General features: G+C 43.7%; 1 protein-coding gene across 2 annotated transcripts in view; it reads right to left on the bottom strand.

Moving 5' to 3' along the window:
- Window positions 1-5,036: 5,036 nt before the first annotated feature.
- Window positions 5,037-19,784, bottom strand: part of LOC146035947 (cytochrome P450 2G1-like) — a 34,152-nt gene continuing 19,404 nt past the window's right edge. For both annotated transcript variants that reach the window (XM_083159669.1, XM_083159668.1), the window contains 6 exons: window positions 16,332-16,492; window positions 15,594-15,770; window positions 14,530-14,671; window positions 12,883-13,070; window positions 9,091-9,232; window positions 5,037-5,405 (listed from right to left, as the gene is read on the bottom strand). In XM_083159669.1, the coding sequence (XP_083015795.1) occupies window positions 5,218-5,405; window positions 9,091-9,232; window positions 12,883-13,070; window positions 14,530-14,671; window positions 15,594-15,770; window positions 16,332-16,492 (998 nt within the window). In that variant the 3' untranslated portion in view covers window positions 5,037-5,217. The remainder of the gene's footprint in view (window positions 5,406-9,090; window positions 9,233-12,882; window positions 13,071-14,529; window positions 14,672-15,593; window positions 15,771-16,331; window positions 16,493-19,784) is intronic.

Below are 19,784 nucleotides of genomic sequence, written 5' to 3'. Positions count from 1 at the left end.
CAGGAATGAGTGGTTCGGTTGTGGTACTAGCGGGAGAAGTGGTATGCTCAGGACCGGCGCTACCCACTCAGCAGCTCCTGCAAAGCAGGGAGGCGCCATGCTGAAAAGGCGCTGTCTCCCTCCCTGCTCTGCTAAAGCTGCCTCAGCCCTCACTGTCACTGCCTCCTGCACGCTGACCGCAGTGCCTGTATGACAGCGGGCGGCAGTATGGAGAGGCTGAGCAGCTCCCTGCACCGCGCACACACTGTGTCCCACTGCGGACACAGCACTGAGATGGTGTATGCATACATGTACATGCACCAGAGATCCTCCATAGGATCGCATGTTGCATACACTCCCACTATCGGGCTGCAGCTTGTTGCAATGGCAATGTGAAAAGGCGTCAAAATGTATGGTTTGCAGGAGGGCGCCGGACACCCTAGCACCGGCCCTGGGTATGCTGTCACTAGGTCGACCACAGGGGGGCCGGCATTAGGTCGACAGGCTATAGGTTGACACCCTCAAAAGTTTGACTTGGCTTTAGGTCGACAGGGTCATTAAGTCAACACAAGCATTAGGTCAACATGGGGGATTTTGACAGTCAAAAGATCGACATGGGTTTTTCATATGTTTTTGAGCGACGTATGCCGACATGCAGTTTTTCATGCCCTACCATCTATTAGGGCGTGGAGGGAGAATAAAATAGTGTGCCGAGCGTAGCGAGGCACTGTGCCCGGAGCATAGCGAGCGAAGCAGGCCATTCGAGGGGACGCAGTGAACCAATATGGTGTCCATGTCAACTGTGTCTACATTCAGAGCAAAAACATTACAGAACACACGTCGAACTTTAGACTGTGGACCATCCCCATGTCGACCTAATTCTTGTGTCGACCTAATGACCCTGTTGAACTTTCAGGGGGGGCACCTGTGACATATTTGAATTCCTCAGCAGGAGCCGTTCGTGGTAACAGGGGGGTTGGGGGATTGCCACCAGGAAGAACTTCTGGGAAGAATTGACAGCCGAGCAGAGCTGGGAAGAACTGACAGCCGCCACCAGGAGGAACTGACAGCCGGGCAGAGAACCAGGGGCTTCCCGGCTGTATTCACAGCGTTGCATGTCCCGGCTATTTGAAATCTCAGGATGCCGCATGCCTGGTCCAGCAGCCAATTAGGAGCCACCACTGCCGCTCCTGAGACCTGGCAGGCGACAGCACAAGATTTCAAATAGCGGGGACGTGCAGCGCTGTGAATAGAGCCGGACAGCCCTTGGCTCTCTGCCCAGCTGTCAGTTCTTCCCAGCTCGGTCCAGCTGTCAGTTCTTCCCAGCGGCGGTTGTCAGTTCTTCCCAGCTCTGCCTGGCTGTCAGTGCTTACAGTTCCCGGTGGCGGCTGTCCCCTCATTACTGGGAGAATATATTTCCCCTTGGCAACAAGCATTTATTTACACATGATAACAACCATGTAACACCCCCCCCCCCCATGGCAAAGAGCATGTAATCTCACATGGCAACAAGCATAAAACCCCTGGCAATAAGCATGTAATCCCACATGGCAACAACCTTGTAATCTCACATGGCAACAACCATGTAATCCCACATGGCAACAAGCATAGTACCCCTGGCAACAAGCATGTAATCCCACATGGCAACAATGATGTAATCCCACATGGCAACAAGCATGTAATTCCACACGGCGATGAACATATAATCCCACATGGCAAAGAGCATGGAACCCCTGGCAATGAGCATAGAACCCCTGGCAACAAGCATGTAGATACGCAGCACTTATGTAGCATAATTTGTAATTGGCATTATGGTTTCGGCATAATAACTAATGGACAGTATGGTGTGTGGCTTAACGTGTAATGGGCATTATTGTGTCAATTTTTGATGCGCACTTTCAGGACAAAAAAAGTGAAAAATCCATGTCGACCTTTGACTATTTCAGTTGTCGATCTAATCATGCCGAACTTCAGTGGTCAATCCAATGAATGTCGACCAAATGTAGGTTGAACCAATGACCCATACCCACTTGCAACAGACCCATTTGCTCCACCAGAATTTTGGATTTTATTTAACTTTGGCATCTAAAAGTCTTGATGTCTCAAACATTACATGCCAAATGTGTGACATCCACCCAGGACCAATTTTTCTCGTCTCATGTACTGATTTTTTGGCTTTTCTGCATCTTTATTTCTATAAGCCGTATGTCTGTCATGAGCCCAGGGCCAGTTTTCATGCCCCATGAAATGTTTTGCCTTGGCTTATTACATTTATTTAAGCCATATTAGCAACATCAGCCCAGGTCTCATTTTATTACCGCCCCCCCCCACGCTAGGCAAAACTTCAACCTACTTCCCCCCAACCCCACATCGTCACCAATACCCACATCTGTATGTGCAGTCTCACCTGTCATAATTAGGCTATAAGAGCGAGATGTATCAAATGGAAAATGCGGTAAAACCCCGGTTTTACCGCATTTTCCAATGTATCAAAAATGATACCGCACTGAAGGGTACCTTTGGGTGGCGATACCCTATAGAAGCCTATGGGCTTCTTTTCGCCGCCCGCCGACGCAAACCCGCCGATTCGCCGACCCCCCCCTCTGGCTTATCTTCCTGAAGGGTCCTCCTGGACCCCGGAAGGTAAACCCTGCCTCCCCCTAGTGAAGCAGCCGGACATCCTTCCGGCTGCAGGGGGGAGGAGGAAGCGCCAGGGACAGCATGCATAGCTGTCCCCGGCATGAGGGGAGAGCGTGGCAGCAGGGAGGTGACGGAGACCCCCCGCACACTAGTGTACAGGTATCGCGGGGGGCCTCCGTCACCGCACCACGATGCCAGCCACATATGTTAGTACATATGCGGCAGCATCGCGGCGGGGGGGGCGGCGAAGGGCGGCGATGTATTTTAATACATCCCGCCCTAAGTACTCTGCCTGTGTGTTTGTCCTTTCTGGTTGTTTTCATTGGGAGTTGCTCCCTATATTACCCAACCGTCCCTAAGTGCTGCTAGTTTATACTGCTAGTTTCTAGTGCTGGGCATACCTGATTAACCCTGCATTCCCTGTATTATCGGTTTCTTTGCATGTACCTGTTATTGTGCATATGTGTGTGTCTCCTGTACAGTATGTTCCTGCACTGATAGAGCTTCTGTGTGTGAGCCTTTGGATGCACCTGTGTACTGTATGTCCCTGCTCTGATTCTGCTTCTCTTAGTGCCTCTTTGGATGGTACCCGCTCTTGCTGAGCCTCTGTATGTCCAGGTGTATAGTCCAGGTGTTGCTATTAGTGCTGCTTGTGGCTCTTGACCATTTTCCTGTCCTTAATCAGTGCTGCTCACAGTCCGGCTCTGCCTGTTTGTTGGTCTGTAGCTGGTGCTGCTCCACAGTCCGTTAGTCTGCCTGTAACTGGTGCTGCTCCGCAGTCCGGTCCTGTTTGTCTGCCTGACCACCTGCAAAGTTATGCTACCTGCTACTGCATCGCTAACACCTTGGCCATTGCGGTTCACTTCCCAGTGCTTGGTAACTCGATCTCCGGTGCTGTGGCACTAGTGTGTGCACCTGCTACAGTGGTCCCATGCTATTTGCCCACAGCATTGCCATAAAGTGTCTTATTTGTCCTGTGTGTCTGGTCTCAGTGTCCTAGTCTGACTCCAGTCCTGTATTTGCCTTGCCAGCCTCCTGTAGCAGCCTGGTCCAACATAAGACATGGCAGCACCCCAGTACCTGGTGGACCTAATTTGCTGAGGAAAAGTGGCTGTTATAGGCAAAGTCTTAGCTTGCAGGAGGCTTTAAGGACTGCTGGGCAAAAGCAACAGTGCAACCTTGTACCGCCTGGTGGTGCCCCTTGCATCCTCAAGTGATTGAGTGTGGAGACATCATCTTAGAAATTCCACAGCCACCACCTGCATGAAGTACAACAAGGATGCCTTCTTCATAAGAATCCTTAATTTTGTGATAGGCATACTCGGTGGAAACACTAATGTTAGAGCCAGCCTTGATGATACTAAGAAACATCATAGCTTTATACAGTGTCCATGTCGACATAGACACAAAAAAAATAAAAAACTTCTGTTGACCACGTTTTTGTCAACCTTTTGCTTGCGTCAAGATGTTAATGATGATCTATATCAGGGGTAGCCAACTCCAGTCCTCGAGAGCTACCAACAGTTACCGTTTTCCATGTCTCCTCACAGAATCATAAGTGAAGTTGTTAGCTCCACCTGTGGAGTCAGTAATGAGTGCACCTGAGTACCTGCGAGGTGAGCTGGAAAATGTGAACTGTTGGTAGCTCACGAGGACTGGAATTGGCTACCCTGATCTAGATGCTGCTGACCATTTTAAGGCATCTAACCAGACGCGTTCGACCATTAGCGGTCAACCACGTGATTGTCAATTTAGACATTGTCAATTACCATAAACAATCATCACACCTTTAGGTTCGTGAGGAAAGGTAACATTCGGGATTCAGTGCCTGATTCACATCTGTTCACAAGGCTGCGTATGTGCATAGACTAGCAAACATCCTCTCGCTTGCGGTTGCATGAAGGAAAAATCATTCCAAAAATTATTTTTTCCCGGTTCACAAATATAGTCTAAACTGACTTTTATTTCTGACGGAGATGGACGAATACAGGGTCGGCGCTGATGTCATATGGCGTCAGTCATGTGATGTCATGTGACGTCAACCACCCACCATGATCTGGCATTGACCCCATTTGTATGGGGACGGCCATAAAGCGCTGGGTGTTCCTTTGCCCCAGCCCGCCCCCTTCCCTCCCCTGCCAGTACAAACACCTTGGCGAGTGTGATACTCGCCAAAAGCGTTTGCACAGAGAGTCTGCACATGCACATATTCTGAAGCGGCGCCGTCAAATTGAACCTGAATCAAGCCCTCAGCCAGCAATGAACACCTATTAAATATGCCGTTACCGTGTTAACCCCTAATTTACTGAGCAGCTAATTCAATTTCTTCCCCATGTGTTAACCTCAAAACCAAGAACAATCTCATTAAAACTCATTCAAAAAAAGAATGTAGACATTTGCACTGAATCCCACTGGATTTACTGCATTTTATTTTTTCATTCTTATGAAAGATCCTACAGTATCTATGTATATGTTATAGCATATAGAGCTGTTAATTGTAAGTACACTTACTTCAAACAGCACAATTTAATTCTATTTCAATGCAGATAATATACAGTATTTTTATATATATCTTATTTACATTTGTATGTCTTTGATTTATTCTACACGTGGTTTAAAGGTCATCTCATAATTTATGGGAACATTGGCAAAGCCAGTCATTCGAGGGGCGATATCGTTTTCTGTGAATTGAGTCTCTGAAGTTAGCTTAAAGTTCTGGAGGATGGTGGTGAGGAAGAGAAACAGCTCCATGCGTGCCAGGCCTTCTCCAAGGCAAATGCGTTTACCTAAAATATAGAGAACAACTGTTTTCTTAACTAACATATACTGTATAATTGTAAAGTAAAAGCAGACCATTTTGTGATCAAAGCAGTTGTGTTACTACTGTAAAAAGTGAAGTACACTTCATAGAAAACACAGAATGTGCCGGCAGATAACTACCTCTTGGCCCATCTAGTCTGCCCCTTTCCATTTATATTTTTGGCAGGTTCAATCCTAATCATTTCTTTAGATCTTTGCAAGGATATTTTTATGCCGTTCCCAAGCATGATTAAATTTCTCTACTGTTTGGGCCTCTACCACCTATGACGGGAGGCTCTACCACTTATCCACTACCCTTTCTGTAAAGTACTTTTTCCTCAAATTTCCTTTGAAACTTCCTAACTCCAGTTTCAGTGTAGTCCAGGTGTTCTAATACTTTTCTTCCTTTTACATATTTTTTGCTATTGGATCTTATTAAAATCCTTAAAACAGTATATTTGAAAATTTCTATCATGTCCCCCCTTTCCCTTCTCTGCTCCAATAGTAAGATCTTTTAGTCTTTCCTGGTAAGTTTTTTTGATGTAGTCCATGCACTATTTAGTTGTCCATCTTTGTACCGTCTCTAGTGTATTTATAGCCTTCTGGAGATATGGCCTCCAGAAGTGAACACAATATTCTAGATGAGGTCGTACCAATGACCTATACAGTGGCATTATTACTTTTTTTTCCCCGTTACTGATCCCTCTTCCTTTGCAACCAAGCATATGACATGCCTTCATTAATGTTTTGTTACATTGCTTACTTGCCTTCAAGTCATCAAAAATGGTGACTCCTAAATCTCTTTCCCTTTGAAGTATCCATTATATTACCATAATACTACAATATATATAGCGCCTTTGAGTTTTTGAGATCCAAGTGCATGATTGTCCTTTTTTTACATTAAAGTGTATTTGCCATGTTCTGGCTCATTCCTGTAGTCTACCTAGATCCTCAATTATTTCCCTTTATTACCATTTGCATTTTCACCAACAAAGATATTAAAAAACCTAATACAGATTCCTGGGGAACTCCACTGGTAACCTGCTCCTGTGAATGGGTGCCGGACGGGGTCCAGACAGTCGGGATCCTGACAGTAATTTACCCGATGTCGGGATCCCGACAGTCCAAACCCTGACACACGGGGTCCCGACGGCCACCGGCTATTCTCCCTCGTGGGGGTCCACTGTGCCCGCAAGGGGCTTTGTTATGCTCATCATGCTGTTTGGGTTCGGCCAGTTGGGATCCCGATGTCGGGCTAATGACTGTCAGGATCCCGACTGTCGGAACCCTATACCACACCCTGAATATACTACATTTACCTCAACTATCTGTTTCATTTCCTGCAATCCCAAGCTTTCCTATTTGTTTAGCAGTGTGTGATGCAGGGCCAAGTCAAAAACCTTACTAAATTCTATATAAGCTACATCTATGGACCTCCTTGATCTATTACGACACCCAGTAAAAAAAATTATAGGATATGTTTGGCATGATCTCCTCCCAGTAAAGCCATTCTGCTTGGAATCCTGTAAATTGCTGGATTTGAGGCTTTCCACTACTTTAATAGTGTTTCCATTATTTTTCCTTATACTGATGAACAGATGGAGCGCCCATAATTTAGACAGGGGCTGGCAAAATTATCGCCAGCCCCCGCCAGCCGCCAGCTCCCACCAGGGGGGTGCGTGCACGAGACACTTGCATGCCCCATGGCAACGGAGCTCGCCCCCAGGTGCCTGCCACCTCGCCGCCCCATTCCGAGGCTTCCCCCCACCTCCCCTCCTAACCCTGCCCATCTCCCTGAAGCGGAGACGGGCAGGGTCTCGGCGCCCAGCCACGAGAGACTGGGACGCGTGTGCACGTGAGACGCACGCGCATCCCAGTTTAATGGCATCCCTGTCCGCCGGCGCATGTCAGAGGGGGCGTACAGGTGGGCGCCGGGCAAGGACAAGGGGCGCTACATCTGTAAGGCTCACTGGTCAGAAGTTACTGACCTCTTTCTTGTATCCACTTTTGTGCAGTGTGATAACATTCTGTCTTTTCCAGTCCTCTGAAATTACTCCTGTACTTAGTGACTGGTTAAATGTTTTTTTTAATGGAATTCCAAGAACCCATTAAGCTCTCTTTGTAGTCTTGGATATATCCCATCTTGCCCGATTGATTACTTTACTTTCAGTTTTCAGTGTTAGGACCTTTTTCTTTGTAAATATACTTTTACCTACCTAATTTTTACTTTGCTAATTAACATTAACCCCTTCTCCTTCTATAATAAACTTGGATCAAAGTTAAATATTGTGATCTGCTATTGCTTTGTCTACATCGATTAGACACTCACTATCTGTCTTAAGCATTTTTATTTCTCCATTTTATTTTCAATTTTCACTTAAAAAGTTTTGACCCTTTATCTGATGACTGGGCCATTTTCTCCTCAGCATCTGTCTTTGTACATCTGATTACAGTACCTTGTAACCTCCATCCTTCTGGCAGGATACACCACTTTGTCATTATTATTTTACACTGCTAGTTGCAGACGTTCTTACTAGTTGCAGCTTCTTTTGTGAACCACAATGGCTTCCTTTTTTCCTGTTGCTTTTTCTAACCATTGTGGTTAGGTAACACAAAGGTGTGTTGCCTTTAGTATTGCATTTTTTTCCACCTCTCCAGCACTCCTTCCAAGTTCCTCCTATCTGCTAATGAAACACTTACAGTTCTCCCCATCTGTGCAGTCACCCATCCTCATATCTAACACCTTTGTTTTTATATGGCATGAGTTGGACCCTGTAAACCATACTAAACCATATGACATGATGATCACTGGATCTTAGGTTCTCACCCATAGTTACATCTGATATTCTGTAACCATTTGTGAATAATACATTTAAAATAGCATTTTTGTGAGTGGGCTCTCTCACCAAGGGGATTCTAGTGATAATCTGTAATAGGCACATATCCAATTCCTCTCCCTGTCCTGGTGGTCTATAGATCACCCTACTGCAAATTATGTATCTGTTTCATGGGAGCAATGTGTCTTGTACTGGTGAGTCTGTGCCACCCCGAGCATGTGCCAAGACGATCGTGGTAGACAGCCTTTTTGGGAGGTAATGGGTGGTGGCTACAAAAATGCAAGCCACCATTTTGTGGTCACACCACAGCCTGCAGCTCCATATTGATTTACAGTTGTAAAGGTTTTGATGGCTTAGTTTCGGCAGACCACATGGTGGCTCAGAATACCAACGTTGCCAACAATGTACACCAGATACTACAGTATATACAGTACACGAGCGGCGTAACTGAGATACCGTCAGTTTTCCACTTTCTTAATACAAACTCCTGCAAATAACATTAGCACATTTTTGCATATACGCTGTGTATGGATTCTCAGTCACAATGGTCTTTTGAGTGAACCTCTGAATTTAGCCCTGAGAGTGGGAAACTGTTTTTCTGTTTTATTTTAACATAAATATGATGTTTTAAATGAGGATGCAACTACTGAGATGCCTAATTTTGTTGCCAACAGCTTAGAATGTTGGGAACTACTGTATGTTTTAGAACTACTGTAAGAAGTTTATGTACAATACAAGTTAACTATTTATGTATTACATTATCTCCTTGTATGGATTGTGAAGTGGCATTTGGCCCACTTTAATATTTTACATGAATTAGAAAGTAATGTTTTACCTGTGGAAAATGGCATAAAAGCATCATTCTTCTTAAAGCACCCAGACTCATCGAGAAAGTGCCCAGGGTTGAATTGGTCTGGTGTGGTGAACTGGCTGGGGTCTCGCAGGACCGAACACAGCAGAGGATAAACATCAGTGCCCTATATACACAAATGTGGGATAATGATGATTGGAATTTGCAGTGGTACAGTAAATTGAACTGGTATAGATTTTAAAGTAAAGGCTCCAATACACTAGTCCGACTTGTCTTAACCCTTTCAGGTCCAACGTCTATTCAGGCTCAACAGCCCTAGTGCTAGTAGCAGATCCAATGGTAGGCCACTTTAAAATAAGAACATTAACATTGTTCAACATTCAAGGTAGCCTGTTTTTGAATTTAAAAAAATTACAATTAATTTAAACATTTAAACTAGAGATGTGCAGGTTCGGATCTACCTGGATTTATCCGGATTTACTTATTGGCTATCAGCTGTCACATGTTTTGACTCCAAATCATGTGACAGCCGATAGCCAATAAGATCCCGTTTTGCGTTCCAGGTAAATCCGGTTAAATCTGGGTAAATACAAACCTGCACATCTCTAATTTAAATTTGAATTGCAAAAAAATTTGGACTGCAAAGGGTTAAGGGCAAGTTGGACCCAATTTCCACTGAGCTCCCCTGGCAGCTACCCACGATGTGCCGCTGATGGTTGCACATACGATTTATCTTCTGTGCAGCATTTCCAAACTCCGACTCTGAGCCAATGTGTCAAACACATGCTATATGGCCCGATGTCACTAGATTTCTCAGCCCAAAACGTTGGAATTGGGTGAAATCAGGCCTGATTGTGTGGGGGCCTTAAAATAGAAATAAAAATGCATTGCAACGTTAACAGACATTTAATGAGAGAAAATACAGTAAAGGAGAATATACACTGAAATAGATATTATATAACTGATGTTCTCTGCTGTCTTTTAATTATGTTCAAAAATAAACCTGTGCTGTTTACAGACTGAAATTAATTGTTAACCCACTCATTTAATTAAAGTTTGTTCGGATATGACAGCAAGCAAGTACAGTACTTGAGTAATAACAGCATAATTATAACAGTAATGAGCATCATCATTCTAAGCTTTATAAAAAGAGTTTAAAAAGTTCCTCTTTGGTGAGCACTGTCTCTGCTTCTGTTCTCCTCTAAAGCCATGAAAGGCCAGAGAGTGCAGCACAGTTCAGTAGTTCAAGTACACTACAGTACCAGGCTCTCTTTTATATCATATACATTAAGTTTTTAAACACAATTATGAGACTTGGAAACACAGGCGGTTATTCTGGTTCACTCGCAAAGGCTCTATCACTCTCTAATGGACAAAACCATATGCACTGCAGGTGGGGCAGATGTAACATGTACAGAGAGAGTTAGATGTGGGTGGGGTTTGTACTTCAAACTGATATCTATATTGCAGTATAAAAATAAAGCAGCCAGTATTTACCCTGCACAGAAACAATAAAACACCCAAATCTAACTCTCTCTGCACATGTTACATTAGCCCCACCTGCAATGCATATGGTTTTGTCCATTAGAGAATGATTGTGCCTTTGCGAGTGAACCAGAATAACTCCCATATTCACTGCAGGGGGACTTTTTGAACTATGCTATGGTAATGAAAGATATTGTATGCAGTAGGTTCTGGTTTGCTGGACTTTATAGAGATATACAGTACAGTAGATGTTACATTTAAAACAACTATTTGTTGATCAAAACCAGATCTTATAATTTAACATTTTAGACACCAGAGTAATGTTTTTAATTTGATAAAACCGGAGTAATTTCCTAAATAATTTTATAGATAACCACTAAATTACGTTTTAGTGCAAAACCAGTTGTGAATTTAGGGCTAAATGTAATAGGGTGAGAGTTTCAGAAAGTGAGAGATTTTGGGAGAGTTTTCCCATGTTTTTTAAAGCAGCAATCATTTATATGGCAATATCAACCTGGTTTTGCAGTGTAATTGATTGCTGCTTTACACCTTAGGGTCAGATTTAATAGGATGAAAGATTCAGAAAGTGAGAGATTTGGGAAGAAATCTCCTGTTTTTTTAAAGCTGCTATCATTTACACTGCAAAGTCAAACTAATGTTGCAGTGTAAATGATTGCCGCTTTAAAAAAAACCTTCCCAAATCTCTCACTTTCTGAATCTCTCATCCTATTAAATCTCACCCTTAGTGTCTACTGTACATTATGATAAAAACCCATTGGTCCAAAAATGTGGTTCTCAAACTGTGGGTCCTGACCCCAAAGTGGGTCCCGACCACCTCAGCATGGGGTCACGACTCCATGGTGCTGACCATCAGATTAGTGTGTCTATGGAGGGGGGGGACAGGGGATAACTCATTAAGTAAACACCCTCTGCTTCCCTCTTCCATCCCCCTGTCACCCTTTTCCATCCCCCCATTACCCACTGTTTCCCTGTCACAATAGCGGTCACTTCACTGACCGCACATGTGGCAGCCATTCAGTAGTAACTTGCTGGGGTCCTGTAATAAGTTTTATTGTCTGATGGGGTCCCAGAGCAAAATAGTTTGAGAACCACTGTACTAGTCAATTTGGGTACGTATCCGATGGATGGATCTACGTTGTCTAAATCAACCATGCTATGGTCAACCACTTAGTTGAAGGCATCTAGCTAGATGCCTAAAGATAGTTGACCACATCTAGATCGACAGTAATGGAAGTTAGACGACAGCGTTAGAGTGACGTGAGCATGGTCAACGGTCACATGAGTTTTCGAGCTTCTTTTGGTGCAGCTCAACTAAATACTTCACTATCCAAGTGGATATAGAGTGAGATTGTAATAGTGTGCTCGAGCGCAGCGAGGCACCATGTCTGAAGCATGGCGAAGGGGACACTGTGCACTTATACAGTGTCCATGTCAACCGATGTCAACAAAGCCACCAAAAACAATGTGACCATCGAACATGGTCCTGTTAATCTAACCCTTGCTTCTAACTTTTGTTGCTGTAAATTTAGACGGGGTCGACTATCTTTAGGCATCTAACTTGATGGGTTTACTAAAAGTGGTTGACCATAACATGGTCGATCTAGACACCGTCGACATCCTTATACCATAACTCCACGAGGTACCCAGTCCAGGGCTGACCAACCGTGGTGTACATGGTAGGGCTGGGGGACCTTATGTAAAAATTGTCCCCCGGTTGTGGCATGAGACCGCAGGATGTTGGAGCCTGGTTCTGGTTCTAAAATACAGGGGACCCCCACTTTTTTTGTCCCCTGTAATTTCGGAACCACGACTGGTCCAAGAGTCCGGGGCTGGTTTCAGAAATACAGGGGACCCTTATGCTTTTTGTCCCCCATATTTTTGGAACCAGGTCCGGCTCAGATTCATCAGTCAGAAGATGGTCTATTTTTTTGCGACATTACCAAAAATCGCACCCTATTACATTTGCGAGTTGTATACTTGGGAAAACATGTGGATGCGAATTGAAGTTTGACCCAAACTCTCCGGGTGAAAATGTGTGAATTTTGCGGCAAAAAGTGTGGGTTTTACTGCATCTTGTACCCTATCACATGTGCGATTTTCGGAAAATGTGCGAATTTGTCAATTTTTGACCAAAAATTGCAAAATGCCTAAAAAAATCGCACCCTATTACATTTCGCCCTAGATATCTTATGGTTTAATTTCTACTAAATTTCTGGCATAACTAACTGCAATACTGCATTAATAATAAAATACACAAATTCGTTTTAGGAGAAATTCTCTATTTGCATTATTTAGAGCTGCCCCACTTGCCTTTGGAATGGTGAATCCTCTGAACGTGGTGTCTCTGATGACCGTGTGGGGGACATTTATTGGGATAACATCACTAAACCTCTGGATCTCGTGAATGACAGCATCCATGTATGGCATCTTGCTTCGGTCCTCAATGTTTGGACTTCTGTGTTGGCCTATCACACAATCTATCTCCTTATGCAGCTTATCTAGAACAAGCGTAAAGGCAAAGAACAACATTTTTCTATTGCTTGGTCTTTCTTTTCAAAGGGAAACACCTGTTATGGTCCAAACATCATAATATACAGTGTGACACTTTAAACTCTGAAAGTTAATAAGTGAAATGAAAAAGAATTTACTTGAGTTTTAATGGATATTTTCCATTAAAAAAACTTAATAAATTACAAATGTACATTATGTGTAAAATAAAACTCTGTTTAGACTGCTAATTGCAGGCTTGGAAAAATTACCATTGTGCTAATTAATTCTTTATGATTTTTTTTTTATTATTTTACAACATATTTAACTGATAGTTAATAAAGCTGAAGATATACCTAGGTCTATAAAGTTCTACCTTTTTATATATTCCAAGCGGAAGATGTACTAAGCCATAAATAATACAGTGGAGGGAATGTGCCAGCCAATCAGCTTTTTGAAAAATAACAGGTTCTGATTGGTTGATAGTGTATCTGTCTCCACTTTATCACTCTTGAGGGCTTAGTACATTTCATAAAATGCTGATCCAAAGGAAGGCAAAGCTTCAGTGGGACAAAATGCAAATTCAGCTCTGTTAGGCAAAAAAAGGAAAAAGGTCTTCATGGTCCTAACAATGATAGTTGGACTAATTCACCTGGATCACCACCATAATGATCCAGTGCATTGCCACATGTTATGCTCCATTCCTATGCCCTTCACTGAAAAAGACTTCATTAAGATCCTAATAATCTAGTTCAGTGGGGAAGATTTGGCTTTGACGTATTGTGATGTAAGAGTTGCCACTGGTGTAACAGATCCAGAATGTGTTCCTCTGAAGTGAAAGAACTGGTGCTGCTCAACCCTATACTTTCTCTTAAGTGGATGCAGTGGCATAACTAGGAACTCTGTGCCTTTAGCAAAATAAACTACATTAACTCCTTTGCAGATCATACAGTATGCAGGTCTTATGATCGAACAATGGATTGAATGTGCTTTGAAACACATACGATCTGATTACAGCAGCAAGCCATCCCAGCTGATCATATGAGCAGCACAAATGATCATTCAAACGACCTCTCAACCCACGGGACCGTGCATCGCACCGAAATACCTCACGATGTGCACACAATCAGTTGCACGATACCTCAAAATCCTGTATTCAGGCCTAGAATTGTTCTAATGTATGGCCAGCCTGGATAGTGTTATGAGTGGCAAAACATTACAACTTCCACCATTCAGAGAACTCACTTAGGGCCAGATGTATCAATCTTCACAAAGTGATAAATTGGAGAGTGATAAACAACCAGCCAATCAGCTCCTACCTGCTACGTCACAGGCTGGGTTTGAAAAATGACAGATAGGAGCTGATTGGCTGGTTGTTTATCACTCTACATTGTATCACTTTGTGAAGCTTGATACATCTGGCCCTTAATCTCTTAAATCAGACCAATCTATTATTTATTTAAATGCCACCTTGTATCTCTGGGTACTTCAGGAGGATGAGGAATCCATGTCTTAATGTTGTCCCAACTGTCTCTGTCCCAGCAAAGAATAAGTTGAGGACTGTCAGCAGCAAGTTCTTCATGTTAAATTCAGAAGTGGGGTCCTCGTTTTCCTGAAAGGCAAACGGGTATTAAGAAATGGTAAAACAGTCATACTCATTTTATCCAGCTTTCCTATCAAAAGGACAATAAGAAATTTAACTTAAAACCAAAAATAAGCTAACACAGTATCACTAAGCATTGCTGCCAGGTGTCCATTAGGTTGGTGCAGAATAGGCAAAAAACTGCACCTAAACTACAAAAGAATGCATTCAAAGTTGGAATATTTGTACCCATATACAGATGGAGCTGCACTCGTTGCTGCCGCCTGCGGCTCAATCCTGGCGGCTGGCGCACCAGCACGATGCGCGAGTGTCTGGAATGTGGAGACGGATGCATGCCAGAATCACCGGCAGTCCATGGCGATTGGCGCGCCGGTGACGGCAATGAGGAGCGCAGTTCCAACTGTCCTGTGACCAAAATCCTCTAATCTTTATGACTGACGTGTTTATACTGCAGCCCCCTTCACTTTAAGGCATTTTTTTCTTCAGCATTGATATTACTGCTAAAACCGCACTCATACAGCTGCAACAACAATATCTTGCATACATCCTACCCTATATATTTTACACAGTTATTTGCGGGGCTCTCCCGCCGCATGCTCCTGCAAAGGGTATTGCCTCAACAAAAGGGATGTGGCTTTGCAGGAATGCCACAACCCTGGTTCTGTCAGTGAATAGACATTGTGACAGGGGGTCTCCCAACTGCCCCGCCCACCCCCCCTCCCCTCCCCTCCCCTTCACTGCAGGATGGGAAAACGCAAAAGTCCATAAAAAAGGGACTGTCCTGTAAAAATCAGGACAGTTGGGAGGTAGTCAAACCAAGAAAGCCAAGCATTCAGTTGGGGGGGGGGGGGGGGGGGGGGAATTCTAAGGAGGTGACGTAATTCAAAACTGAAACCAAGTGTTGACATTTTTAATTAAAGTATAAATATACCTTTTGCATTTTGGTGATGAAACAATCAATATAATCTCTGGGAGAGCTCGGGTCCAATGTTGTCAGGTTCATTTTGACTCTCTCAGACACAAATTCCAATAGTTTCTCAATGATTGGATTGATTTTCTGGTGTGGTCCAGGAATATAGTCCATAACTTTAGGAATCATTTCCTGTAGCTAAACATAAAGAATACTGGTCATTCACACAATTGAGAAGCAATGACTAGGACATGGATATACTGTATAGGCATACTGTGACAAATTAAACCACATTTGTGCCAGAACACAGAATGGGCCAGATGCCCCCAGCTTCAAAAAACGGATAAAGTGGAGAGTTATAAACAACCAGCCAATCAGCTCCTGACATTTTTCAAACCCAGCCTGTAACATGATAATATTCTAATGCTGCTAGAGGTATCTTGTGTAAACAGACACTTACTGTACATTCAACTTTATTGCATCATCTGCATGACCATTGGTCCTCAGAGGTTACTCGGTATGGCCAGTGTTATCATGCGAGGCTAGTAAAGCTGCTTGCAAGGACTGCCCTCGATACGCAAAAAACAAGGTCAACAAACACGCATTTTCTGAAATGCTGGCCATTGCCACCCCTTGTCCATACCCCATTGCTGTGACTTAGGGGACACTACTGTATGACCATTGTAGATCCAGTGCATGAGCAGACAAATGACCACAACTTTACTAAACCAAAATACTGAACTGCCTATTACACAGTACCTGCCCCCAGGTGGAGCTCATCAGTAGGAAAGTCTCATTAAACAAGTTAAGCAGCTTCAGAAACTTCATGTCTTCATACTCAAAGCGGTTCCCAAAGACAATGGAACAGATGACATTGGAGACTGCTTGAGAAAGAATATTCCTGGGGTCTGTCGGTTTTTCTGTTGGTAAAATCTGTGATTAGAGACTGTATTTGCTTTCATGATAGAAAATAAGCAATTTTATTGTAAAATGTGTCTGTTTTTCCCTTACATACGAAAAGCATAGAGAATAAATTGACTGTTAGAGTACAGTAGTTTAAACACCCTAAGGTGAAACATCGACTTGCTCATAGAACCCATACAAATATTCTGTCTCAAGTTTATATTCATGGACAACTGAGGAATCATCTTATTTTTGTGACTCCAGAGAGATTGATTGGAAGGTAGATTTGAGAGGCGTATTAGATGAGGATGATTGAATGGACATTTGGGAAAATGTAGCTTCCAGCTCGATTTTTCTCATAACAAAAGAGAACTTTACAATGCCATACAGATGTACTAAGCACCATCCCATCTCTGCAAAATGTTTTTTAGACCATCAGAAAGACATTGGAGAGGCTGCACCTCTGAAGGTACTTCCCAACATATTTGGAGGTCACGTACAAAAATCTCTGATGGGAAGTTATTGATCTCATATCCTATATTCTACAAATTTCCTATCCCATGCAAGCCTATGTTTTTTTGTTTTGTTTTACTTTGGGTATCCCGGAAGCAACCAAGCTTCTAAATAAATGAACATGCCAAATAGTTTCTGTCACCACTTATCATATAGCTGCTGTTTGGAAGCCAATGGCTTGTCCATTGAACTTAACAGTATCTCAAATTTGGTATACACTTTTGACCTTACTTTGGTCCACATGCAATGCTGCGAAATTCGCAATGTTGTGTGTTGATGAAATGTCGCCCGCCACTCGCACGGCAACCCTCCCCCCCGCCCTCTCACTCTGCAAATTCCCCCACATGGCTGCGAATGGATATTTAGCTTAAAAATCCATTCGCAGCCTTGGGTACAGGGGCCAAATCATTCGATTTGAAAGGTGTACACAAAACTAAGACACTCTCTGGTGTCTAAGCTTTGCATCATCCCTGTACAGGACGAGGGTGGGCAGCTGAAATCCGGTGACGTCAGCTGCCCACCCCCGGCATCTGTGTCATGGCGCCATTTTCATGGGAACACACAGCGTTTGCATGGGAATGGCCATGGGCACAGTCTGTCACCCCACCCCCCCATGCCCACAGGTAGGTGCGAACGGGATGGTGAACGAGCAGTTTGCCATGCCCGCTCGCCCCCAGTATCTGCACAAGCGCAGAAATGTGCATTCGCAGAGAGAAAACATTCCCTCGCTCCCCCCGCGCATTCGCCAGTATACTGTACTGGGGGGCCCCTGGTTTGCCTCAAGAACTGCACCCTATTCATTTGAGTTTAGATGAAACTCCTCATACATAGTTACATAGGCCCTTATTCTGAACTAGGCGGTACGGCCCGTGTGCGGCCGTACCGCCGATGTTTTCACTCTGCACATGCGCAGAGGTCACTCTGCGCATGTGCAGGCGAAATCGCCGCACACAAATTTTATACGCCGCAAAGGGGGCGTATAGGGGCGTGAGGGGCTTAATACCCTCATTTCCCTATGCATACGCCCCGCGTTTCATGGGCGTTCCCATGCAAACGCGGGGCGTATGCATGGTAATGAGGCTATGACGCCAGTGATGGGGGCGGAAAGCTGACATCGCCGGATGTCAGCTCTCCACCCCCATACAAGCTTTCACACGGACGATTGTCCGTGTGGTCTAAGCTTGCGTGAGCGGGGGGAGCGTGCGGCCCTGCCTTCGATGGTCGTCGACCATCGAATGCAGGGGGCAGCTCCCACCATGGTGGAGGCGTACGCCCCACCATTTTCATGCGGATCGCCAGCCGTCCGCGTACGGACGGCCGTGGCGATCCGTCTTGTAGGCGGGGATTGGTTTGTGCGGCCGGAGCAACGTATGCGGCTCCGGCCGCATAGATCAGAATAAGGGCCATAGTTACATAGTAGGTGAGGCTGAATAAAGACTTGTGTCCATCTAGTTCAACCTATGTTTATAGTAGCTAATCCCTTGTTGTAAGTTATGTTCTGATATTTTAAAGACAGATTGTTACTTATTCATACCCGTGGATGTTTTTAGCCAATAAATGTTTATCCAACCTTATTTTAAACGTATTTAAAGTGTCTGCCGACTCCTCATACATAGTTACATAGTAGGTGAGGCTGAATAAAGACTTGCGTCCATCTAGTTCAACCTATGTTTATAGTAGCTAATCCCTTGTTGTATAGTATGTTCTGATATTTTAAAGACAGATTGTTACTTATTCATACCCGTGGATGTTTTTAGCCAATAAATGTTTATCCAACCTTATTTTAAACGTATTTATAGTGTCTGCCGACACCACTTCTTCAGGAAGAGAGTTCCAAGGTTTGACTGTTCTGACTGTAAAGATTTTTTTTCTTCTAGATGAACAAAATCTTTTTTCTTCAAATCTAAACTCGTGCCCTATCGTCCTAGATTCTTGTCTAGCAGAAAAAAGGTCCTTATATTGGCCCCTGATATATTTGTACATGTTGAGCATTTAAACGTCTCTTCTCTAGTGTAAATAGTCCCAGCTTGCTTAATCTCTCCTCGTAGCTTAAAGTCTCCATTCCCCTAATAAGCTTTGTTGCTCTTCTTTGGACTTTTTCTAATTCGGAACACCTTAGATTGGGATCCACCATTTAGGATCCACCATTCGGGATCCACCATTTAGGATCTCTCTGTCATTCTCTTTTCTCTTATACCTTTGTTTCTTTCTGTCTCAATTGTTCCCTCTCTCCTCACAGTCTGTTGCACTGCCCCTTCCTGGTCTCCTGTCTTCCCTCTTTCCCCTCTCTTAACCATAAAATAGTCCATTATAAAGTAAAGCTGGCCATACATCTACAGATCGATTGTCAGATCTGGCTGGTTGAAACAAACACCTGGTAATATCTGAATGACAGTTTTTGGAAGTTTCCAGCATTTCAAAGCAAATGGTCAACTGTCATTTGTTCTTCATTCATTACCAGGATTTGTTCCAGCCAGCTAGATCTGGCAATAAATCTGTAGATGTATGGCCAGCTTAAAATGAACTTTTAGTTCCAATGGCTGTGTTATATTCCTGCTTATTACATTCTTTTTTAAGCATTTTTTTTAAAAAGTATTATTATTATTTACTGTGACCTTCCAATAAACCTGTGTCTGCACCCAGTGGAATAAGTCAGTCTGAGTCAGATGCCAAACAGTTGCGAGGAAGGACAACATTGGAGGTCAAATCTACTAATTTGTACTAATGAAGGTGTACTTAAGAGCACTTCACATGATTGAATACTGGGTACTTCTAGGCTGAATAGCTACTGGATCA

The sequence above is a fragment of the Crinia signifera genome, chromosome 9 (genome assembly GCF_055691185.1).
Source record: "Crinia signifera chromosome 9, ASM5569118v1, whole genome shotgun sequence".
NCBI classification, from domain to species: domain Eukaryota; kingdom Metazoa; phylum Chordata; class Amphibia; order Anura; family Myobatrachidae; genus Crinia; species Crinia signifera.
The sequence above is the reverse complement of the archived record's forward strand: the minus strand, read 5'-3'. Positions and strand labels throughout refer to the sequence as shown.